Genomic DNA, 20,698 nt, shown 5'->3' with positions numbered 1-20,698 from the left:
GACACGGCGGGAACAAATCTCTAGATGTCACACGGGGAACCTGAGATGAAATCCTCCCATCACCAGCCAGCCCCACTGTCAAATGAGTCACTTGACTCCCCTGTTTCTGTGCTTTCTCAGAACAGTTGTGGTTAACAATTAAGATAATTATGCTCTATGTATTTTGTTTTTCAGTCAAGGGTCTCCCTCTGTCTCCCAGGTTGGAGTGCAGTGGCACAATGATGGCTCACCACAGCCTCCAGCTCCTGGGCTAAAGTGATCCTCCCACCTCAGCCTCCTGAGTAGCTGAAATGGCATACATCATCAGCCTTTTTTTTTTTAGAGATGAAGTCTCACTATATTGCCCAGGCTGGTCATGAACTCCTGAGCTCAAGTGATCCTCCTGCCTCGGCCTCCCAAAGTACTGGGATTACAGGCATTAGTCACTGCACCCGGTCCAACAAGCAATTCTGACTTCTGCCTAATTTTTTCCAGCTAATTTTTTTAATTTTATTTTTATTTTTGTAGAGATGAGGTCTCACTATGTTGCCTAGGCTGGTCCCAAATTCCTGGGATCAAGTGATCCTCCTGCCTTGGCCTCCCAAAGTGCTGGAATTGCAGGCATGAGCTACCACGCCCACCCTAAATATGCTTTAAATTATAGAAAGGCTTAGTGAAATGCCGACAGTGACCCTTGTCTTATTTCATTTTTCCAGAATGATAGTTTTTAAAACACGATAAGCCCGTAGAGTGCTGTGGAACTCTTCCAGCTAAATGTCATGGCTTTCATGACTCTGTTGTTCTGTGTTTGTGACTTTCTCTCATCTTATTTTCCCCCACCTGGATAGTGAACAGAACACTTTACATGGACCTCTTGTCCTGGTAGTCATTTTTAATCTTACACCAGAAGGGTAACTTTGAAGAAACAACACTCCGGAATAGACATTATGGGATACTTGACTTAGAGTCCATGGGTTACTTTAAGATGTGGATTTCATGGGATATTTCAAGACTCTGTGTTGCTTTTCATCAAAGACCATGTCAGTGTAGCTCAGTTGAAGTCAGAGGTGATCTCTAACCCACTTGGAAACTTGAAGGTTCCTGTCAACAGCTTTGCTTACAGTATCATGAAAGAAAAATGATAGTGGCCATGATGGTGTCTCTGCTCCTTGGTCATGTTTTAATTTTAAATAAGGAAATATTTCCATGGGAAACTACAGAAAACATTGCAGCAGGCATGTATGTGCACATCACACAGAATTAACAAGTATCAACAGCAATCACCCAATTTTTTAAGAGAATAAAAATTCAGGTATAATCAAAACCACATTGAGATACTCCCCCAGCCCCAGCAGGAATGACCATGATTAATAAAACAAACAACAACAGATGCTGGCGAGGACACGGAGCAAAGGGAACACTTCTACACTGCTGGTGGGAATGCAAACTAGTTCAATCTCTATGGAAACAGTGTGGCGATTCCTAAAAAACTAGAAATTGACCTTCCATATGACCCAGCAATCCCCCTACTGGGCATATACCTGGAGGAACTCAAATCATTCTACAAAAAAGATACCTGCACGCGCATTTTTACCACAGCACTATTCACAATAGCAAAAACCTGGACCCAACCCTCCTGCCCATCAAAACTGGACTGGATTTTTAAAATGTGATACATACGCACGATGGAATATTACACAGCCATAAAGAAGAACAAAATGATGGACTTTGCAGCGACTTGGATGGATTTAGAGTCTATCATACTCAGTGATCTATCACAGAAACAAAGAACTGAGTAACCCATGCTCTCACTCATAAGCGAACCCTGAACATTCACCATAACACTATAAGAAAGGCATTGGCAGCAGGATACTGCCAGGGAGGGGGTGGGGAACACAACATCAGGAAGGGTACCTGATCTCAAACCAGGCAAAGCAGGGACCAAAGGGAGGCCCAAACTTTACCTGTACGACATCCACATGTACACCTAATCCTGAACTGTACCCCACATCTTCAAAATAAAATATAAATTTTTTAAAATGCAGGTGCAGTTAAAGTCCCGCCCTCCACCCCTCTTTCTCTTCTTCTCCCTCCCCGCTTCCTGTCTCTTTCGCCACAGAGGAACATGTTCCAAGCTCAGGACCGTGTGCACTGCCTGTGCCTTCATTTCCCAGGTGTCCATAACATCTCTTGAGAAAAAACCACAAAAGTCAACGAGCAGCTCCCAGCAGGGCGTCATTGGTGCCCTCAGCTATCTCGTGTCAGTACCCTAGAAAAGGCTCCCACCCCCTAGGCTGGACGGGATGGCTCACTCTTGTAAGCCCAGTCCTTTAGGGTGCTGAGGTGAGAGGATCGCTTGAGCCCAGGAGTTCGAGACCAGCCTGAGCAACATAGAGAGAGCTTATCACTACAAAAAAAAATTTAAAAATTAGCCAAGTGTGGTGGTGCATGCCTGTAGTCCCATCTACCAGAAAGGCTCAGGCGAGAAAGAAAGAAAGAAAGAAAGAAAGAAAGAAAGAAGAAACTCCCCTGTCCTCCACCCCCCAGCCTCCAGGACACTGGGATTCAGTAGGGTCAATGGCACCCTCTCCTGGCCCCAGTGCCTTTCCTGTCCCAACTCCAAGTCTGTGTCCCACACAGAACAGCTCGATGTTAAGAAACAGCAGTAGCCATAATCCCGCGCCTTTGGGAGGCTGAGGTGAGTGGATTGCCTGAGCCCGCGGGTTCGAGACCCGCCTGGGCAGTGAGACCTCATCTCTACAATAAATCAAAAAATCAGCCAGGCGTGGTAGCGCGCCTGTAATTCCGGCCACTCGGAAGGCTGAGGCGGAAGGATGGCCGGAACCCAGCGGGTCAAGGTTGCGGGAGCGGCCACTGCACTCCAGTCTGGATGATAGAGTGAGACTCCAACTCAAAAAAAAAAAAAAAAAGAAACAGCAGTAGACCAAGTCACAGCACAGTCCAGAGCTCATCCATCCCATCAGGGCTGCCTCTCTCCTAAGCACTGACTCAGCCCTGGGGCCCTCACCCCACTGCCTCACGGTGTCCTAGAAGGAATGTGGGCCTTGCAGTTAGGACCAACCTGGATTTTGGTTCAGACCATGCGGCCTCATGAAATTGTTAGATCTTTTCAGGTCATAACTCCTACATCTCAAGTCAGGGTCTAACTCTGTCTCCCAGGCTGGAGTGCGTGGCACAGTCTTAGCTCACCACAGCCTCAAACTTCTGGGCTCAGGCAATCCTCTTGCCTCACCTCCCACGCAGGTGTGCATCAACACAGACCTTTTTTTTTTTTTTTTAGAGACGAAGTCTCACTATGTTGCCCAGGCTGGGCTTGAACTCTTGAGCTCAAGCAATTCTCCTGCCTCAGCCTCCCAAAGTGCTGGGATTACAGGCATTAGCCACTGCACCCGGCCCGACAAGCAATTCTGACTTCCTCCTGGAGAAAGAGAGAAGGTTTGAGAGGCTATCAGGAAGACTGGCGTCTGGGGTGGAAAAGGACGTATTTAAAAAGCCAGAAAGAAAAGCTTCATCTCTTGACCAAGAATCACACCTGGCCGGCTGGTGGCTACCAAGCTGGCCTGGGCGCCTGAACTGGGGTTTAATTCTTCTATCCAGTAACGCTCTAGGTTAAAAATCAGCCCTGGTCCGCGGATTTTGCTTGTCAGCAGAAAATGGATATAAGCAAAACCAACTGTATTGCACAGACTTTAAATATTGTCGGTTTATTTTTCTTCTTCAGAGTATATGGCCTGTAATTCAAGAAATGGTCACCAGAGGACAGCACTAGACAGTGGAAAACTACATAGGCAGGACAGAAAGACCGGTTAATGCAGCTCTTTTAAAAGGTCTTGGTCTCGGGAGACCCCAAAACAAAGCTACAGGAAAATTACAAAGGTTGACAGGAGGTGAAAAAATGCTTCATATTTGAAATATGTGTTGCCATATATCGACTAGGAAGTTAAAGCCTCACAAGCTGGTTCATTCCACAGTAATTGACTGTAAACTTTAGTCAATATATTACTCAGTGACTTATAAAACATAGCATTCGTTTTTCTACATTTAGATTAAAATTCCCGGATGAGAAAACGATATCAGAATGTGAAAATCAGGAGTTTCCTCTTTAACTCAAAACGCATTTAAGGAACACAAAGGGGGCACTTATCAGAGTTGAAATGATCCCCTTTTTCCAAAAATCCAATGGCAAAAATAAAACACAAATGAATACACAAACTGCCACATGGGGAACAAAGAAAAGTCTATTGAAACTCATCTCTAAGAAAATGACTTTTGTTGCGAAACTCGTGGTGACTCAATCAGCTCCCCTGAAGGAAGCAAGCCTGTGATTCATTTTTCCAGGGCGATCCGTGTCTCTGTTTGATAGCACAGTAGCATTGTGTTTCCTCCAGGGACTAAAATCAGAAAGAAAAATAGAACCTTATAAGACTGTACGGTCTGGAAAGGATGCTGTCTGAGTCCGGGAGGGGGCTTCTCCCTGGCCGAGTTTGGTGCTCCCCGCGCCCACCCCGCCAGCTTCTGATGTCACACTAGGCAGGAGGCACGTGTCAGGCCTTCCATTCTGCTAAAGACCTGGCCTCCCAGGTCCTGGAAGGGAGACTCGCAGACAGATCAAAGCAAGTCGGTGCATACAAGCAAAGGTCTGATTACTTTTCTTTGGGAAGAAGAGTGTCCCCTCCAGACAGCATACAGACGGGTACAGACTGCAAGGTGGAGCCTGCCCTATCTCAGGCTTCTGCAATCCACGTAACAAGGAAATAAAATATAACCGCCCACAGAGAGGAAAAAAAACTTTCGGTTGTCAAGTCCAGTCGCAAGATTAAGATACGTGTGTGAGCAGCACCAAACCTCGTGCGCTTATTCATGTAATACAATACAGACCCAGGCAAGATTACACATGTCACCTTCATATTAAAATAAGGAAATAAAAGCTATCATTGTAAGTCTATATTCTGAAGTATCACTCAAATAAAGAAATGAAGGGACTCAAGGTCAAATAAACACATCAGAAGTGATTGTACAGGAAATCTAGACAAACTCTAAATACTTTTTTTTTTTTGAGTTGGAGTCTCTCTCTGTCACCCAGGCTGGAGTGCAGTGGCATGCTCACAGCCACTGCACCCTTGACCTGCTGGACTCAGGCGATCCTTCCACCTCAGCCTTCCAAGCAACTGGAACTATAGGTATGCACCACCATGCTTGGCTAATTTTTCTTGATTTATTGTAGAGACAAGGGCTCACCACATTGCCCAGGCTGGTCTTGAACCCTTGGCCTCAGGTAATTCTCTCGCCTCAACCTCCCAAAGTGCTGGGATTACAGGCATGAGCCATTGCACCTGGCCTCTAACTGGCCTTTTGCCAGTTAGAACAGTTTGAGGGTGAAAGAGACAAGCTACGGACATCACGATGACATTACCCAAAGTAAACAGTGAATGTCATCTCATGATGTCTGCTTGCTTCTGCTTTGACAAAATTACACACAGGAAAGAGTCCCTGACAAATCAAAGATTCGATGCCTGACTGGTTGGACATGGTCATTAGTATAAGCTAAGTGGCCATATATTTGAGAGGCATAAGAGAAAAATCTTAGCTAACAGTAGGTGCAGAAGAATAGAGTCACTGATGCCATCTGCAGGTATGTCACGTGGTATGCAGGAATGTCATCAACAGGCAGCAGTAATAATAATAATCTATAAGACACAGTGCATACTACAGACTAACAGTCACTCTACAAACCTAAGAATGATGCTTGCATCATAATACCCAAAAAACAAGCAACAGTTCCCTAAGGATGTGCTGAGATGTGATTGTGACAATAAATGAAAATACATTTGTCCAAGAGACAGATGTACTTGTGTTTGCTATGACACAAGTCTTCTTTTAAACTTAGTTGATCCAGCTGGTAGTTCCGGCTACTTGGAAGGCTGAGGCGGAAGGATCGCCAGAGCCTAGCAGGTTGACTCTGAGGTGACCGTGAGAGTGCCAATGCACTCCAGCCTGGGCGATGGACTGAGACTCCAACACAAAAAAAAACATAAAATAAAATAAAATAAACTAGTCGATCCATTTAATAAAAAGTACAGCCAGGAGTGGTGGCTCACACTATAATCCCAGCACTTTGGGAGGCGGAGACAGGAGGATTGCCTGAGCCCAAGGATTCAAGACCAGCCTGGGCAATTTGGTGAGACTTCGTCTCTACAATAAATTTAAAAATTAACCAGGTGTGGTGGCGTGTGCCTGTAGTTCCAGCTACATGGGAGGCTGAGGTGAAAGGATTGCCTGAGTCTGGTAGGTGAAGGCTGCGGTGGCCGTGAGCATGCCACTGCACTCCAGCCTGGGCAACAGAGTAAGACTTTGACTCAAAAAATAAAAAAATAAAAACTCAAACTATAAGAACCTTGGAAAAGGCGGGAAACACTCTTATGTAAACTAGAAATGGCAACCAATTCCTGATCAAAGCCCCAAGTGCCCATGCCATAAGAGATAAGATAGACAAGTGGGACCTCATCAACTAAAAAGCTTCTGCAGAGCAAAAGAAACCATCAAGAGAGCAATGAGACAGCCCACAGAATGGGGAAAAAAAAAAATTTTGCCAACTGTATATCTGACAAAGGCCTAACATCCAGGATTTACAAAAAACTCAAATGTGCCAGGAAAAAAAAAAAGCCCTATTTAAAAGTGGACAAAAGATGTGAACAAACACTTCTCAAAAGAAGACATTCAAGTGGCCAACAGATACATGAAGAAATGTTCAACATCACTAGTCATCATGGAGATGCAAATTAAAACTACACTGAGAGAACACCTAACTCCAGTCAGGATGGCCATCATCAATAACTCAAAAAACAACAGATGCTGGATAGAATGCAGGGAAAGGGGAACATTTCTGCACTGTTGGTGGGAGTGTAAACTAGTACAACCTCTCTGGAAAACAGTGTGACGATTCCTAAAAGATCTAAAAATCGACCTCCCATATGACCCAGCAATCTCCATTCTGGGAATATACCCGAAAGAACTCAAATCACTCTGTGAAAAAGATACCTGCACATGCATGTTTATTGCAGCATTATTCACAATTGCAAAAACATGGAACCAACCATGCTGCCCATTGAAAGAGGACTGGATAAAAAAAAATGTGATACATATACACAATGGAATACTACACAGTCATATAGAAGGACAAAATTATGAATTCTGCAGTAACTTGGATGACCTTGGAGGTTATAATACTGAGCGATCTGTCACAGAAACAAAGAACTGAGTACCACATGTTCTTGCTCATAAGCAAACCCTGAACCATTATCGTAATATTGCAAGAAAGGGATTGACAGTAGTGGGAAACTGCCAGGGGAGGTGGGAACACACTACATCAATAAGGGCACCTGATCTCAAACCAGGTGAAATGGGGACCAAAGTGAACCCCAAATTTTACCTGTATGATGTCCACCTGTATACATAATCCTGAATTGTATCCACATCCTTAAAATAAAAATGTTTTCAGATAAATAAATAAAATAAAAGGCACAAAATGAAGGCGTGGCAGAACTAAGACACTTTACCTCTGCAACCTGAATTTCCCAAACTGTCTAACAAGAACCATTCTAGGTTGTGACTGAAGTCCCTTTCAGGTCTGGTCTTCTGGGTATATGAAAATCAAACAACAGCCAGGTACGGTGGCTCTCACCAGGAGTTCAAGACCAGCCTGGGCAACATAGTAAGACCTCGTCTTTACAAAAAAGAAATAAAAAAATGAGCCAGGTGTGGTGGCACACACCCGCAGTCCCAACTATTCAGGAGGCCTAGGAGGATGGATTCCTTCAGCCCAGGAGTTCACGGCTACAGTGAGCCATGATAGTGTCAGTCTACGACAGAATGAGACCCCAACTTGAAAAAATAAAAATAAAAAAAGATGAAAAAAAAACTCCCCATTGGGTACCAGGTCCACCACCTGGATGATGGACTCACTAGGAGCTCTACCCTTACCATCACATGATCTATCTATGCAACAAACCTGTGCCTGCACCCCTTAAGTCTAAAAATAAAAATCAAAGAGAGAGAGAGAGGGAGACAGGGAGAAAAATAGATAAACTAATCAAGTTTACTTGTCCCTGTCTTGGTTGAATTGCCTAGAGTGCCAGCAAAAAGTGATATTTAAGACGTGGATGAGCCTGGTGCGGTGGCTCAGCCTATAATCTCAGAACTTTGGGAGGCCAAGGTGAGAGGATCGCATGAGCCCAGTGGTTTGAGACCAGCCTGAGCAACATGGTGAGACCTCGTCTCTACACGAAATCACAAAAACTAGCTGGGCGTGGTGGCGTGCATCTGTAGTTCCAGCCACTTGGAAGGCTGAGGAGGAAGGATTGCCTGAGCCCAGCAAGTCGAGGTTGTGGTGGCCGGGAGCGTGCCACTGCACTCCATTCTGGGCCACAGAGTGAGACTCCAACTCAAAGGAAGAGGATGGGGGAGGAGTCTCAGAGATCAGCACAAGCTAAAGGTGCATCTGCAACCGTAGAGGTGCCTTGCTCAGGCCAGGTGTGAAAGGGGTGGGAGATGGTCTCAGCAGGAATGTTCTGAGAGCTGTTAGCTCCCAGGTTACAGCAGCTAGAGAGCCATGGGCCAGCCGCACTCTCTGCAGCAAGTTCTTCTGGAACAGACACCTGGTCTGCAAATCTCCAGGGCCGCCTCAGCCTGACCATTAGCCCAGGATCCACCAAAGGCAACTTTTGTTTTCCAGTTTTATCGCAGTAAGACTGAAAAATAAAAAAAAGTTCGGGCGCGGTGACTCAAGCCTGTAATCCCAGCACTTTGGGAGGTGGAAGCGAGAGGATTGCCTGAGTCCAGGAGTTCAAGACCAGCCTGGGCAACATGGTGAGACTGTGTCTCTACAATAAATCAAAATTTTAGCTGGGAATGGTGGTGTGCTGCACCTGTAGTTCCAGCTACTTAGAAGGCTGAGGTGGAAGGATCGCCTGAGCCTGGCAGGTCGAGGCTGCGGTGACTGTGAATGTGCCACTGCACTCCAGCCTGGGTGACAGAGTGAGACTCCTACTCAAAAAAAGAAAGAAAAGAAAAAATGGACATAGAAGGTGAAAAAAGAAAATAAAATATTTGGCTGGGCACGGTGGCTCACGCTTATAATTGAAAGGATTACCTGAGCCCATGGGTTCAAGGTAGCCTGGGCAACTCGGCGAGACCTCATCTCTATAATAAATCAAAAAATTATCCAGGCATGGAGGCACGTGCCTGCATTTCCAACTACTTGGAAGGCTGAGGCAGAAGGATCACCTGAGCACAGCAGGTTGAGGTTGCAGTGACTGTGAGTGTGCCACTGCATTCCAGCCTGGGCGACAGAGTGAGACTCCAACTCAAAAAATAAAATAAAAGGTAAGGTGTATAAAATATTTAATTGAAGCCAATCACAGGTTTATAGGTCAGGACGTTTCTATTCCAATAACAGGTAAAATCATCAAGGCTGAAAGTTTGAAAAATAATAATTATCACTGATATTGTTGTAATTAGACATAAACAGCACAGATGTGTTTGAGAGACTAATTCATTTATCTTGACAGTTACCTCAACACACTTTCCGTTAACATACTGAGTGCAAGTTTTATTTATTCCACAGATATTCCATTGAGTATCTATTGTGCGCCATAAATTTCTCTGAGTGCTAGAAGCACACAGATAAAGAGGAAACAACCCCCGCCGGGCACGACATGCTTGTAATCCCAGCACTTTGGAAGGCCAAGGCCAGAGGATTGCTTGAGCCCATAAGTTTGAGACCAGCCTGGGCAACATAGCAAGACCTCACCTGTACCAAAAAAAAAATCAAAAAATTAGCCGCATGGGGACACATGCCTGGAATCCCAGCTACTCAGAAGACTGAGGCAGGAGGATCACCTGAGCCCAAGAAGTCGAGGCTACAGTGAGCTGTGATCCTGCCACTGCACTCCAGCCTGGGTGACAGAGGGAGACTCCAACTCAGAGAAAAATTATAAATAAACAAATGAATAAATAAATAAACAAACAACCCCGTGTTGAAGGAACTCACTGTCTAGTGAGTGTACAAAGACAGAAACAGAGAATCTTGATGAAATGGGTGAGGGTCAGGAAGGAGAAGGCAGTCCCAAGAGGGTGGCTTCTTGGGTGTGCAAAACCTTAACCAACTGGCATGAACGAACATGACTGGTGGGTGTCAACCGTCCAGCCAGAGGGACTCTCTGGACCAAAGTCACAGAAGGGAAATTACCATCTGATCTGTGCAAGACACGGCAAACTTTTCAGTGTTGCTGGAGCATAAACTCAAAGGAGAGAGTTGTAGCTAGAAGGAACAGCCAAGGCCAGGTCGCAGGAAGTCCCCCGTGTGCTAGAGAATCTGAACTGTATTCTCTAAGGGCCGTGTGAGCTGTGGTGGGATTTTAGGTTGAGCAAGAACACGGTCAGGTAGGGCTTTCCAGCAGTCATCTCTGGAGTCTGAGGCGACAGATGTTGAGAGCCGAAGAAGGAAGCTAGGAAGAGACCAGGAGGAGACCATTGAGGTACTCCCAGCAACACAAGGGGGCTGACTCCAGAAATGTCTATATACTGAGAGTGTGGCCAGAGTTGCGTGTTATCCACACACCGTCCAGCCTTGCGCTGGCTTTCACATCAGCAGAGTTCCCTGACAGCCCTTCGGGGTTTGCAGCTCACCTTTGGGCTTCCCACAGCCAGCCTGCTTGAGGTCCTGTTGCAAGACTCACAGACCCTTACTAGAAGGTTCCCAAAGGAACAAATCCCAGGGCTCATCTTGTGCATTTCTCCCCTTACTTAAGAATTTCTCCTCCTCCACAGCTTAAAGGCCATTCACCTCAAACAACTCAAGAAAATGTCCTCCCCCTTCAGGAATGCTTTGTGTGGCTTGTGAAAATCGATGTAGTGTATAAGTAGCATTTGTAATATTATAGAATGAAATGCATAGGATGGGATCAGTTAGACTAGGATCAGAAGATGTTGGATGGATTATGAGTCTATTAAATACAGTGACAGTAAATATCATTTTATGAAACTTCTGTTTCCCCTCTCTCCCCCTTTCTCTCTCTCTCCCCCTTCTATTTTCTCTCTCCTCTCTCTCTCTCTCTCTCTCTCTCTCTCTCTCTCTCTCTCTCTCTCTCTCTCCTCTTTCTCTCCTCTTTCCTTTCTCTTCTCTTGTCTTCTTTCTCTCTCTCTCTCTCTCCCCTGTCTGTATTTCTTCCATCAAGAAACTTTTCATCTGCATGTTTTGGCAACCTGGGCTAACGGTGGAACACTTGCTGCCACAGCTCTTTATGAGGCGTGGCTTTCCCAACATCTCTGTCAGCTGAGACATCCTTTCTACAAGGCCACTGAGCAGGCATCTTTATTGTTAAAAGACAGATCTCCTCTGCCCTGGAATCCTCTCTCCAAGTCAAACTCACTGCATCTTCCCTGCTCTGATTACTTTGCCAGCTCTTTACCTTTGGGTGGAGAGAGGACATCCGACCTGGGGAGCCTCTGCACACCCGGAAGTTCTGCTTCGACGCCGTCTCTCACAGCAGCCCCGTCACGCTCTATGACTGCCATGGCATGAAGGGAAACCAGCTCTGGGGACACCGGCAGGTAGGGCTCAGGGGATACAGCAGGTGAGGCCCCGGGGACACGGTGGGTGGGGCTTGGGGGACATGGCAGGTGGGGCTCGGGAGATATGGCAGGTGGGGCTCAGGGACACAGCAGGTGGGACTCGGGGAACACTGGCAGGTGGGACTTGGGGGACACCAGCAAGTAACTGGCAGATAGGGCTTGGAGGACACCAACAGGTGAGGCTGTGGGAACACCAGCAGGTAAGGCCCCAAGATACCAGCAGGCAGGGCTCTGAGGACACTGGCCAGCAGGGCTCAGGACACCACAGTGGTATCAGACTTCCGGGGCTTCTTGGTCTCTCACACAAGACTTTCTTTGAAAATTCACTGTTCTGATTCAGAGTGTGACCTGGACATGCATACACACATTAGGCTTACACACTGGAGACCACCAGCAAGGATTGAGGGAAGAGACAGAGTGCATGAGGGGCAAGCTTAGCTTTGCTAAGTGTGCGTCCATCCATCACAATCAGCCATGACTGAATGGCTTTGACCAGAATGAGTCTAGGCTACACCCAGTCAGCTCCCAAAAGGAAGAATCACCTGCCCAATGAGCAAATATGCACATGCATAACTGTTGAGAAACTCCATTCACAACACACACACACACACACACACACACACACACACACACAAATGAACACATCCATTCATTGATGATGTATCACAGGCTCACTCACTTGGGAACTGTCTGGGTCAAGACAATGATGTCTGCACAAATATTTATACACCTCTGTAGATAACAATGACTGTCATCCTTATACGCAAAGTGAACCATTTATAATATGGCCAAATCCCTGCCCAAATGGAGCAAAGAAGAATTTATTTGGGGAACTTAAAAGTTTACAAACTTATCACATTCACATTTCATGATGGAAAAAAAATCATTCAAAAACAAATATAAAATCAGGTCAGGTGTGGTGGCTCATGCCTGTAATCCCAGTACTTTGGGAGGCTGAGGCTAGAGGACTGCTTGAACCCAGGAGTTCACAACCAACCTGGGAAAAATAGTGAAACTTCATCTTTACCCCCCAAAAAAAATTTTTCAAAAAATTAGCCCAGTTTGGCGGTGTGTGCCTATAGTCCCAGCTCCTTGGGATGCTGAGGTGGAAGAATTGCCTGAGCTCAGGAGGTGGAGGCTGCCCTGCCATGAACAATGACTTGTGATCGTGCCACTGCACTCCAGTCTGGGTGGCATAGTGAGACTCCAGGCTCCCTCCAAAAAAACACGCATATAATTGAGTTAATAAAACAGCAATTAAATTATTATTTTAAAATATTTTCATTAAGTTTCCTTTTCACAACTTTCTAGAATACTATACAAAATTATTTTTCAACTTCTTAGCTTTTTTGGGTCAGGACTTGGCTGTCAATTGGCAAGTACTTCCCTGAGGTCCATTTTGCTCCAAACCCACAGAACTGCAGGAACTTACCAAACAGGGAGAAAATGCCCTCTGTGGGCCTTTCGTGCTCTAAGGAAAATGAAATACCCCCCACTTGTATCCTAAGCTCGGCTATCCTGTGGCCGAGACAAAATCAAGGTCTTCCAAAATTACAGGCAGTGGAAGGGAGAGTCATTATGGGGGTCACCGGTTAGGACATAAGTTTCCTCATTCAGTGAGCATTCTGGTACCTAAAACTATTCTCACTCAAAGGCACATATTCATTCTGTGCCTAGCAGATTGTGGTTAATACCAAAAAAAGTGCAAAACAAGCTTCCTTGTCATGTCCTCCTACAAAACAATTTAAAGTCTAAAATCAAAAGAGCTAATAAGAGGTGTCAGATAAAATATGAGAGGGAAGAGAAATCACCACAAAGAGAACCTCACGGTTTTCTTTATGAAATGTATAGTAAATGATTTATCACACTCCCTGTTATTCAAGATGATACAGTCTTGTGCGGCTCAATAGAGTCATTTCTTTCTAATGGTTACATTCTGACCTTTAAGAAGTGACTTTCTAGCTGGGCTCGGTGGCTCAGCCCGTAATCCTGTGCCTTTGGGAGGCTGAGGTGAGTGGATTGCCTGAGCCCGCGGGTTCAAGACCCACCTGGGCAGTGAGACCTCATCTCTACAATAAATCAAAAATCAGCCGGGCATGGTAGCGCATGCTTGTAATTCCGGCTACTTGGAAGGCTGAGGCAGAAGGTTCGCCGAAGCCCAGCAGGTCGAGGCTGTGGTGGCCGGGAGCGGCCACTGCACTCCATCTGGGCGACAGAGTGAGAATCCAACTCAAAAAAAAAAAAGTGACTTTCTGTGCACATCATGAAAGTCCTGGTCTGCCGCTTGCCGGGGATGCTGGTGGTCCCCAGAGAGCAGAACACTTCTCATAACATCCATTGACAGCACTACGGTGAGCCCACTTAATGATATGCAATTAAGTCAGGAAAATGCAGTTGTTTTCATTAGGCAGCTTACAAAAGCTTACAGATAGATACAACCAAGGAATCCACAGAGCTCCTGGGGAGAAAAAAATCAGGCTTCGGAGATTTCAAGAGGCAACCCTTGCGAGATTTAACACTAAGCCCTTCCCGGATCTGAAGGGATTTGTAGAAGGAAGCCCCAGATGCAATTGTGCTGTGGGTCTCTGCTCGGATCTCTGTAGCTGCTGGCCTTGTTTACTCAGCAAAAGGTTGTGCTGGATGTGTATTTATGTAGCCAGCAAGGTATTTATACTTAATCAGGAAACTGCCAGAGGCTCAAAATGGAAAGCTACTGAAATATCTCATCTTGGTGAATGACTCAAGCTTAGTCAAAAGCACCTGTTTTAGAAAACTCATTTTTCCCAAGGGCTATGCCCAAGGCATAAAGGGAAAAGCACAAAGACAGCAGTCTCTCCAGGTGCCACCTTATCTATTTAGATGAGGGTTTAGCAATTGTTTAAGTTTGCCTTGGTGCCCGCCCTTTCTATTAACATAGCCACAGTCCACCTGGATCCCTGGGCCTCTACATCTGGAGGGCTGTGACAGTCATCTCTTAAACTCCTAAAGTCATCTTCTAACAGTTAAGGAAGCATGGAACTCCTGCTTTAAAAATATTCCCTCAAGCCTCCTAACCAGGCATGAGTATGTACAGTTTATGCAAAAAGAAACAGATAACTGCAGATTTGGGCAAAGCCAATGGTCCAATCGCAGATGAATCTGGCCTTAGCATCTGCACTCTTTCCTCCACCTCACTGTTAAGAGATGAGATTAGCCCTGGCGTGGTGGATCGTGCCTATAATCCCAGCACTTTGGAAGGCCGAGGTCAGAGGATTGCCCGGAGACTGTGGTGACTAGGAGCGGGCCACTGCACTCCAGCCTGGACGGAGTGAGACTCCAACTCAAAAAATAATAATAATAAATATGCGGTTAATATTTCCCAGGAGAGTTGCCAAGCCCTTGCTGGACTCAGAGTCATGGATGCTGGTTACGGCCCCCTATGGGTGATCTCTTGGAGAGATAGGAGAGGCCCACAACCACCTTGCTGGAGTGGGTGCAGGCTGCCACCCTGCCCCCTCTAATCTCAACAGCTCTCAGCATGCAGCTATTTAACACATGGCTTCTGGCCACCACGGAAGGAGAAGAACACCCTTGTTCCGTGACAGTGTAACCATGTTCCCTTGCACACCTGGGTCCCCAGACCGCAAGTTCCCAGAACGGGGACCTCCGTTCCTGGTTTTCTTTTACCACCAGGGGGACCCCTGTTACAAGGACAGTCGATTGTTGAGGAATCAGTAAAAATATTCAAGCCCAGCACCCAACATCTGAACCAAGAGGCTGTCTCTCCTCTTCTTCGACCCCTGTGTCTGACTGGTCACTAAGACATGTCACCTCCTCCCCCAGCCAATGACTCTGAACCCCATCCCCTCGTTGTCATTTCTGGAAGCCCTGCCCTGGTGGCAGCCCTTGGCATCTTACTCCTAGATTCTTGCAATAGCCCTGCCTCTGCCCCTTCCCTTCCAGTCCATTTTCCTTCTACAGTTGGAGGGAGTGTCCACAAAAGCTGGTCGTTGCAGTCCTCTGTTGTGTAACCACCGCGGTTTCTCATTGGGTGGAAGATGAAATGCCTTAATCTCTCTGTTCTCATCCTGACCCTTCACAATCTGGTCAGCATCACACTTACCTTAGAGGTAGCCAGTCCCAATAGGTCCTAATTCATCATGAAATTGTAATGTGATCTTGAGTAAGTTATCTTGCATCTGTGACTTTCAATTTCTTCATCAAAATTAGGGTGGATGCCCTTGGCGTCTTACCCCTAGATTCTTGCAATGGCTTCCTAAAGGGTCATGCCTGTAATCCCAGTATTCTGGAAAGCTGAAGTGGGAGGATTGCATAAGCCCAGGAGTTTGAGACCAGCCTAGGCAACATAGCGAGACCTCATCTCTACAAAAAATTAGTTGGGCATGATGGCACATGCCTACAGTCCCAGCTACTCAGGTGGCCGAGAAAGGAGGATCGCCTGACCCTAGGAGGTCGAGGCTGTGGTGAGGTGTGACCATGTCACTGCACTCCATCCCGGGCAAAAGAGCAAGAAACTGGCACACACACACACAACAAAGATAATAAAGAAGTGAGATATTCTATGTAAGACTTCTAGCACCATTTCTGATCATATGATCAATTTTTGTTTGTGTGCATTACAAGCAATCTTGACACTGATAATCATGATAAGACGTATTCTGATATACCACCTCACTCAAGCCACCTCTCCTAAGTGATATTGTTATCTCTTCAAAAGTGAGAGCTTTCTCCCATGCCCTTTTCTTTTTAAGTAAACATTTTGTTGGAGTATGACACATCTTCATTTGGGTTTCCCCAGATATGTAACCTAAAGTAAGAATTGGAGTGCAAGGTTTTATTTGGGAGATGGCCCCAAAAACTTTGGTAGAGAGTGAGGTGGGGGAGGGGTGGGTGCCCGTAGAGGGTGCCTTCTGGAGCCTGGACCATTGCAGGCACCAGAGCTCACCCTACTGAAGACCTCTGGAAATGGTCTAGAACAGGGGTCTCCAACCCCCGGGCTGTGGACTGGTACTGGTCTGTGCCCTATTAGGAACTGGGTCACCCAGCGGGAGATGAGCGGCAGGTGAACGGAGCTGCACCTTCTTTCAGATCAGTGGTGGTATTCGATTCTCATAGGATCATGGACCCTAGTGTGAACTGCGCATGCGAGAGATCCAGGATGCGAGCTCCTTAGGCGAATCAAATGCCTGATGATCTCCTTCCCTACTTCCCTCTGTCCGTGGAAAAATTATTTTCCAAGAAATTGGTCCTTGATGTCAAAAAGTTGGGGACTGCTGGTCTAGAAAGCACACTGGAAACCCAGGGTGTTGGGATATTATACACCACACTAGGCAATCTGTGGTCAAGATAGTTCCTGAAGGGAGTTTATTCTCTCGCACATGTAGCCAGTCTATCTTTTTTTTGTTTGTTTGTTTGTTTTTTTGAGTTGGAGTCTCACTCTGTCGCCCACTGGAGTGCAGTGGCTGCTCAGGGTCACTGCAGCCTCGACCTGCTGGGCTCCGGTGATCTTTCTGCCTCAGCCTTCCAAGTAGCTGGAACTACAGGCGTGCGCCACCACGCCCAGCTAGCTTGATTTTTTGTTGTTGTTGTGTTGTTTTATTGTAGAGATGAGGTCTCACCAAGTTGCCTGGGCGGGTCTCGAACCCATGGGCTCAGGCAATCCACTCACCTCGGCCTCCCAAAGTGCTGGGATTACAGGCTGACCCACCAAGCCCGGCCAGCCAGTCGATCTTACAGAGAGAATGATTCTTTTTCCTTTCCTTTCCTTTCCTTTCCTTTCCTTTCCTTTCCTTTCCTTTCCTTTCTTTTCCTTTCCTTTCCTTACCTTTTATATTCTTTTTGATTTAAGGGGTACATTGTGGGTTTATTAAATGGATATGTTGCATGATGGTGAAGTCTGGGCTTTTATTGAACTCAAATAGTGATCGCGGTACCAAATGGGTAGTTTTTCAACCCTTGACCCCTCTCGTCTCCCCACTTTGGGAATCCCCGGTGTCTGTGGTTCCATCCTTAAGCCCAGCTGCCAGGGCTCTCTGGCAGGCCCTCTGTGCCACAATCTGCCAGCGCTGTTGCCACAGAGCTGTTTTTGAGGCCAGAGAAAGTCCTCAAACTGACAAAGAGTGGTCAGTTGCTGGGAAGTCGGTCAGACACTCTTTTTTTTTGAGTTGGAGTCTCACTCTGTCACCCAGACTGGAGTGCAGTGGCCACTCCCGGCCACTGCAGCCTCAACCTGCTGGGCTCTGGCGATCCTTCCGCCTCAGCCTTCCAAGTAGCTGGAACTACAGGCATGTGCTACCACATCCAGCTAATTTTTGATTTTATTGTAGAGATGAGGTCTCACCAAGTTGCCCAGGCGGGTCTCGAACCCGCGGGCTCAGGCACAAACACTCTTAAACAGAAAGACCTGCAAACCTGACCGTGGTGCAGACAGCATAAGAAGATGCATCCTTGCCCACACTGTGCCTTTTTCTGTCCTTATTCTGGAACTGTAAAGTGGTATTTATGTATATTAGCCATTATGGACATCTTCTCCATGAAGGAACCGCTCACGTTCTTTTACCATTTTGAAACATGGGTGATCTGGCTTTTTCTTACAGACTTTTAGGGATTTTAAATATATGACAGGAGACCCCCCCCCAAAAAAAACAGAATTATCTTTTGGAAGGCAGACCTCCTAGGATTCTCCACTACATAAGTGCTCTAGAAACCCATCAGCATCAGGATATCAGTTTAGTGTCATTGTGAGAGGCTTCAGTGAATTTTTTCTTGTAGATTCTTTGAACATGTTTGCTCATTTCATGATGGATGATTTACAAGCACACCTGCCCACACCACGCTGAGTATTCAGCAGTTTTTGACCAAAAATGGCTTGACCCCTGTGTTCCAGCGTCCCTGTTCACCCCATCTCACCCTTTTTACTTTTTTGTTTGTTTCTGCACATGAAAAAAGTTCTCAAAGAAAAACGTTTTGCCAATGTGGAGGTGAAACAGAAAAACAGCAGAAGCACTAAAAGGCATTAAAATTGATGAGTTCAAAAACCATTTTGAGCAGTAGAAAAAGCATCTTGATAGGTGCATGACATCAAATGGAGAGTACTTTGACAGTGACTGGAGTTTAAACATGTAAGAATGAATACAGAATTTTTTATAAATAAATTCCAGGTTTTGGGGGGTCCCCCTTATATCTGAACACATGAGCTTGTTGGATGCATGTATTGTATTACCCACTCCGGTTAGTGTCTTACCTTTTGCTCTTCAGTGGAGTGTCTGATTGGAAAGCTATTTTTTATGAGTAGTGTTTGTTGTGTTCTGTTTAGGAGATTCTGGCCTGCACCAAAGTGATGAAGATAGTTTTCTAAGTCATCTTTGGAAACTTTATTGTCTAATCTTTTACATTTCAGTATATAATTTTCTGAAACATTTTATGTGTATCATACAAGGTGGGATTGATTCAGATAGATACATAGATATGTAGATACATGGATATAGATAGGCATATGCAATTGATCCATCACCGTCTTCTTAAAAGAGCACTTTTTTCCCACTTCACTGAAGTGGCACTTTCGTTATAAATCAAGAGCCCTAGCCGGGCTCGGTGGCTCAGCCTGTAATCCCGCACTTTGGGAGGCTGAGGTGAGTGGATTGCCTGAGCCCGCAGGTTTGAGACCTGCCTGGGCAACTTGGCGAGACCTCATCTCTACAATAAATCAAAAAATTAGCCGGGCGTGGTAGCGCATGCCTGTAGTTCCAGTTACTTGGAAGGCTGAAGCGGAAGGATCGTCAGAGCCCAGCAGGTCGAGGCTGCGGTGGCCAGGAGCGGCCACTGCACTCCAGTCTTGGCGACAGAGTGAGACTCCAACTAAAAAATAAATAAAAATAAAAATACATCAAGAGCCCTAACATACGTGGGTCTGTTGTTGAATCCTCATGTTTTTACTATCTGACTAAACAGTTCTGGTCATACAGAAAGTAAGCTATAAAAATACTCTTGGCCAAGCACAGCGCTCACATCGAAAATCCCAGCACTTTGGAAGGCCAAGGTGGGAAAATTGCATGAGTCTGGGAGTTTGAGACCAGCCTGGGCAACATAATGAGACCTTGTCTCTACAGAAAAGTCAAAAAATTAGCTGGACATGAGGGCACATACCTGTAATCCCAGTTACTCAGGAGACTGAGGTGAAAGGATCACCTGAGCTCAGGAAGTTGAGGCTGTGGTGAGCCATGATTGCATCACTTCTCTCCAGCCTGGGTAACAGAGTAAGAACCTGACTCAAAAATTAAAAATTAAAAAAAAAAAAACTAACTCAATGTAATAAGAAGTGTATCCAAAAACCTACCTCCACCATCACTCTTCATGGTAAAATATTAAAGCTTTCTTCCACAGACTAGGAATAAAATAGAATGCTGGTTATATCACTTCTATTCAACCTTGTACGAGATATTCTACCCAGTGTAATCACACAAGATAAAGAAATATAAGGACACAAGAATTAGAAAAAAAGAAATGAAACAGTCTATTCCCAGATGTGTGTTAGGGTATTTAGCAAATCCAAAAGACTGTGCAGTTAAAGGATTGAAAAGTTGATAGGAGCATTTAACATAGCCCCAAGATGAAAATCAATTGTCCATATGCCAGCAACAAAAAATAGAAAAATGAAATTAGAAAGTGATTCCATTTGGTCACAATGAAAATCTTCAAATAACTAGGAATAAATCTCACACGAGATGTGCAAGAGCTTTACATAGAAGACTACAAAACACCACTAAGAGAAATTTTTAAAAGTATACTGGAGTCTGTCGTATTCAAGGATTATAACACTCAATATAGCTGAGCACAGTGGATCACACCTATAATCCCAGCACTTTGGGAGGCAGAGGCAAGAGGATTGCCTGAGCCAAGGGATTCGAAATCAGCCTGGGCAACTTGGAGAGACCTCGCCTCTATAAGAAATCAAAAACCAAGCCGGGCTCGGTGGCTCAGCCTGTAATCCCGCGCCTTTGGGAGGCTGAGGTGAGTGAATTGCCTGAGCCCGCGGGTTCGAGACCCGCCTGGGTAGCGAGACCTCATC

General features: G+C 45.7%; 1 protein-coding gene across 1 annotated transcript in view; it reads left to right on the top strand.

Moving 5' to 3' along the window:
- The window catches only part of GALNTL6 (polypeptide N-acetylgalactosaminyltransferase like 6), a 217,525-nt gene that overhangs the window by 184,492 nt on the left and 12,335 nt on the right, over nt 1-20,698 (top strand). The window contains exon 7 of the mRNA XM_008058390.2: nt 11,461-11,610. Within this exon, the coding sequence (XP_008056581.1) occupies nt 11,461-11,610 (150 nt within the window). The remainder of the gene's footprint in view (nt 1-11,460; nt 11,611-20,698) is intronic.

The sequence above is a fragment of the Carlito syrichta genome, unplaced genomic scaffold (assembly GCF_000164805.1).
Source record: "Carlito syrichta isolate Samal-C Ts95f unplaced genomic scaffold, Tarsius_syrichta-2.0.1 Scaffold303317, whole genome shotgun sequence".
Taxonomy (NCBI): domain Eukaryota; kingdom Metazoa; phylum Chordata; class Mammalia; order Primates; family Tarsiidae; genus Carlito; species Carlito syrichta.
Note: the sequence above shows the minus strand (reverse complement) of the source record. Positions and strands in the feature narration are given on the sequence as shown.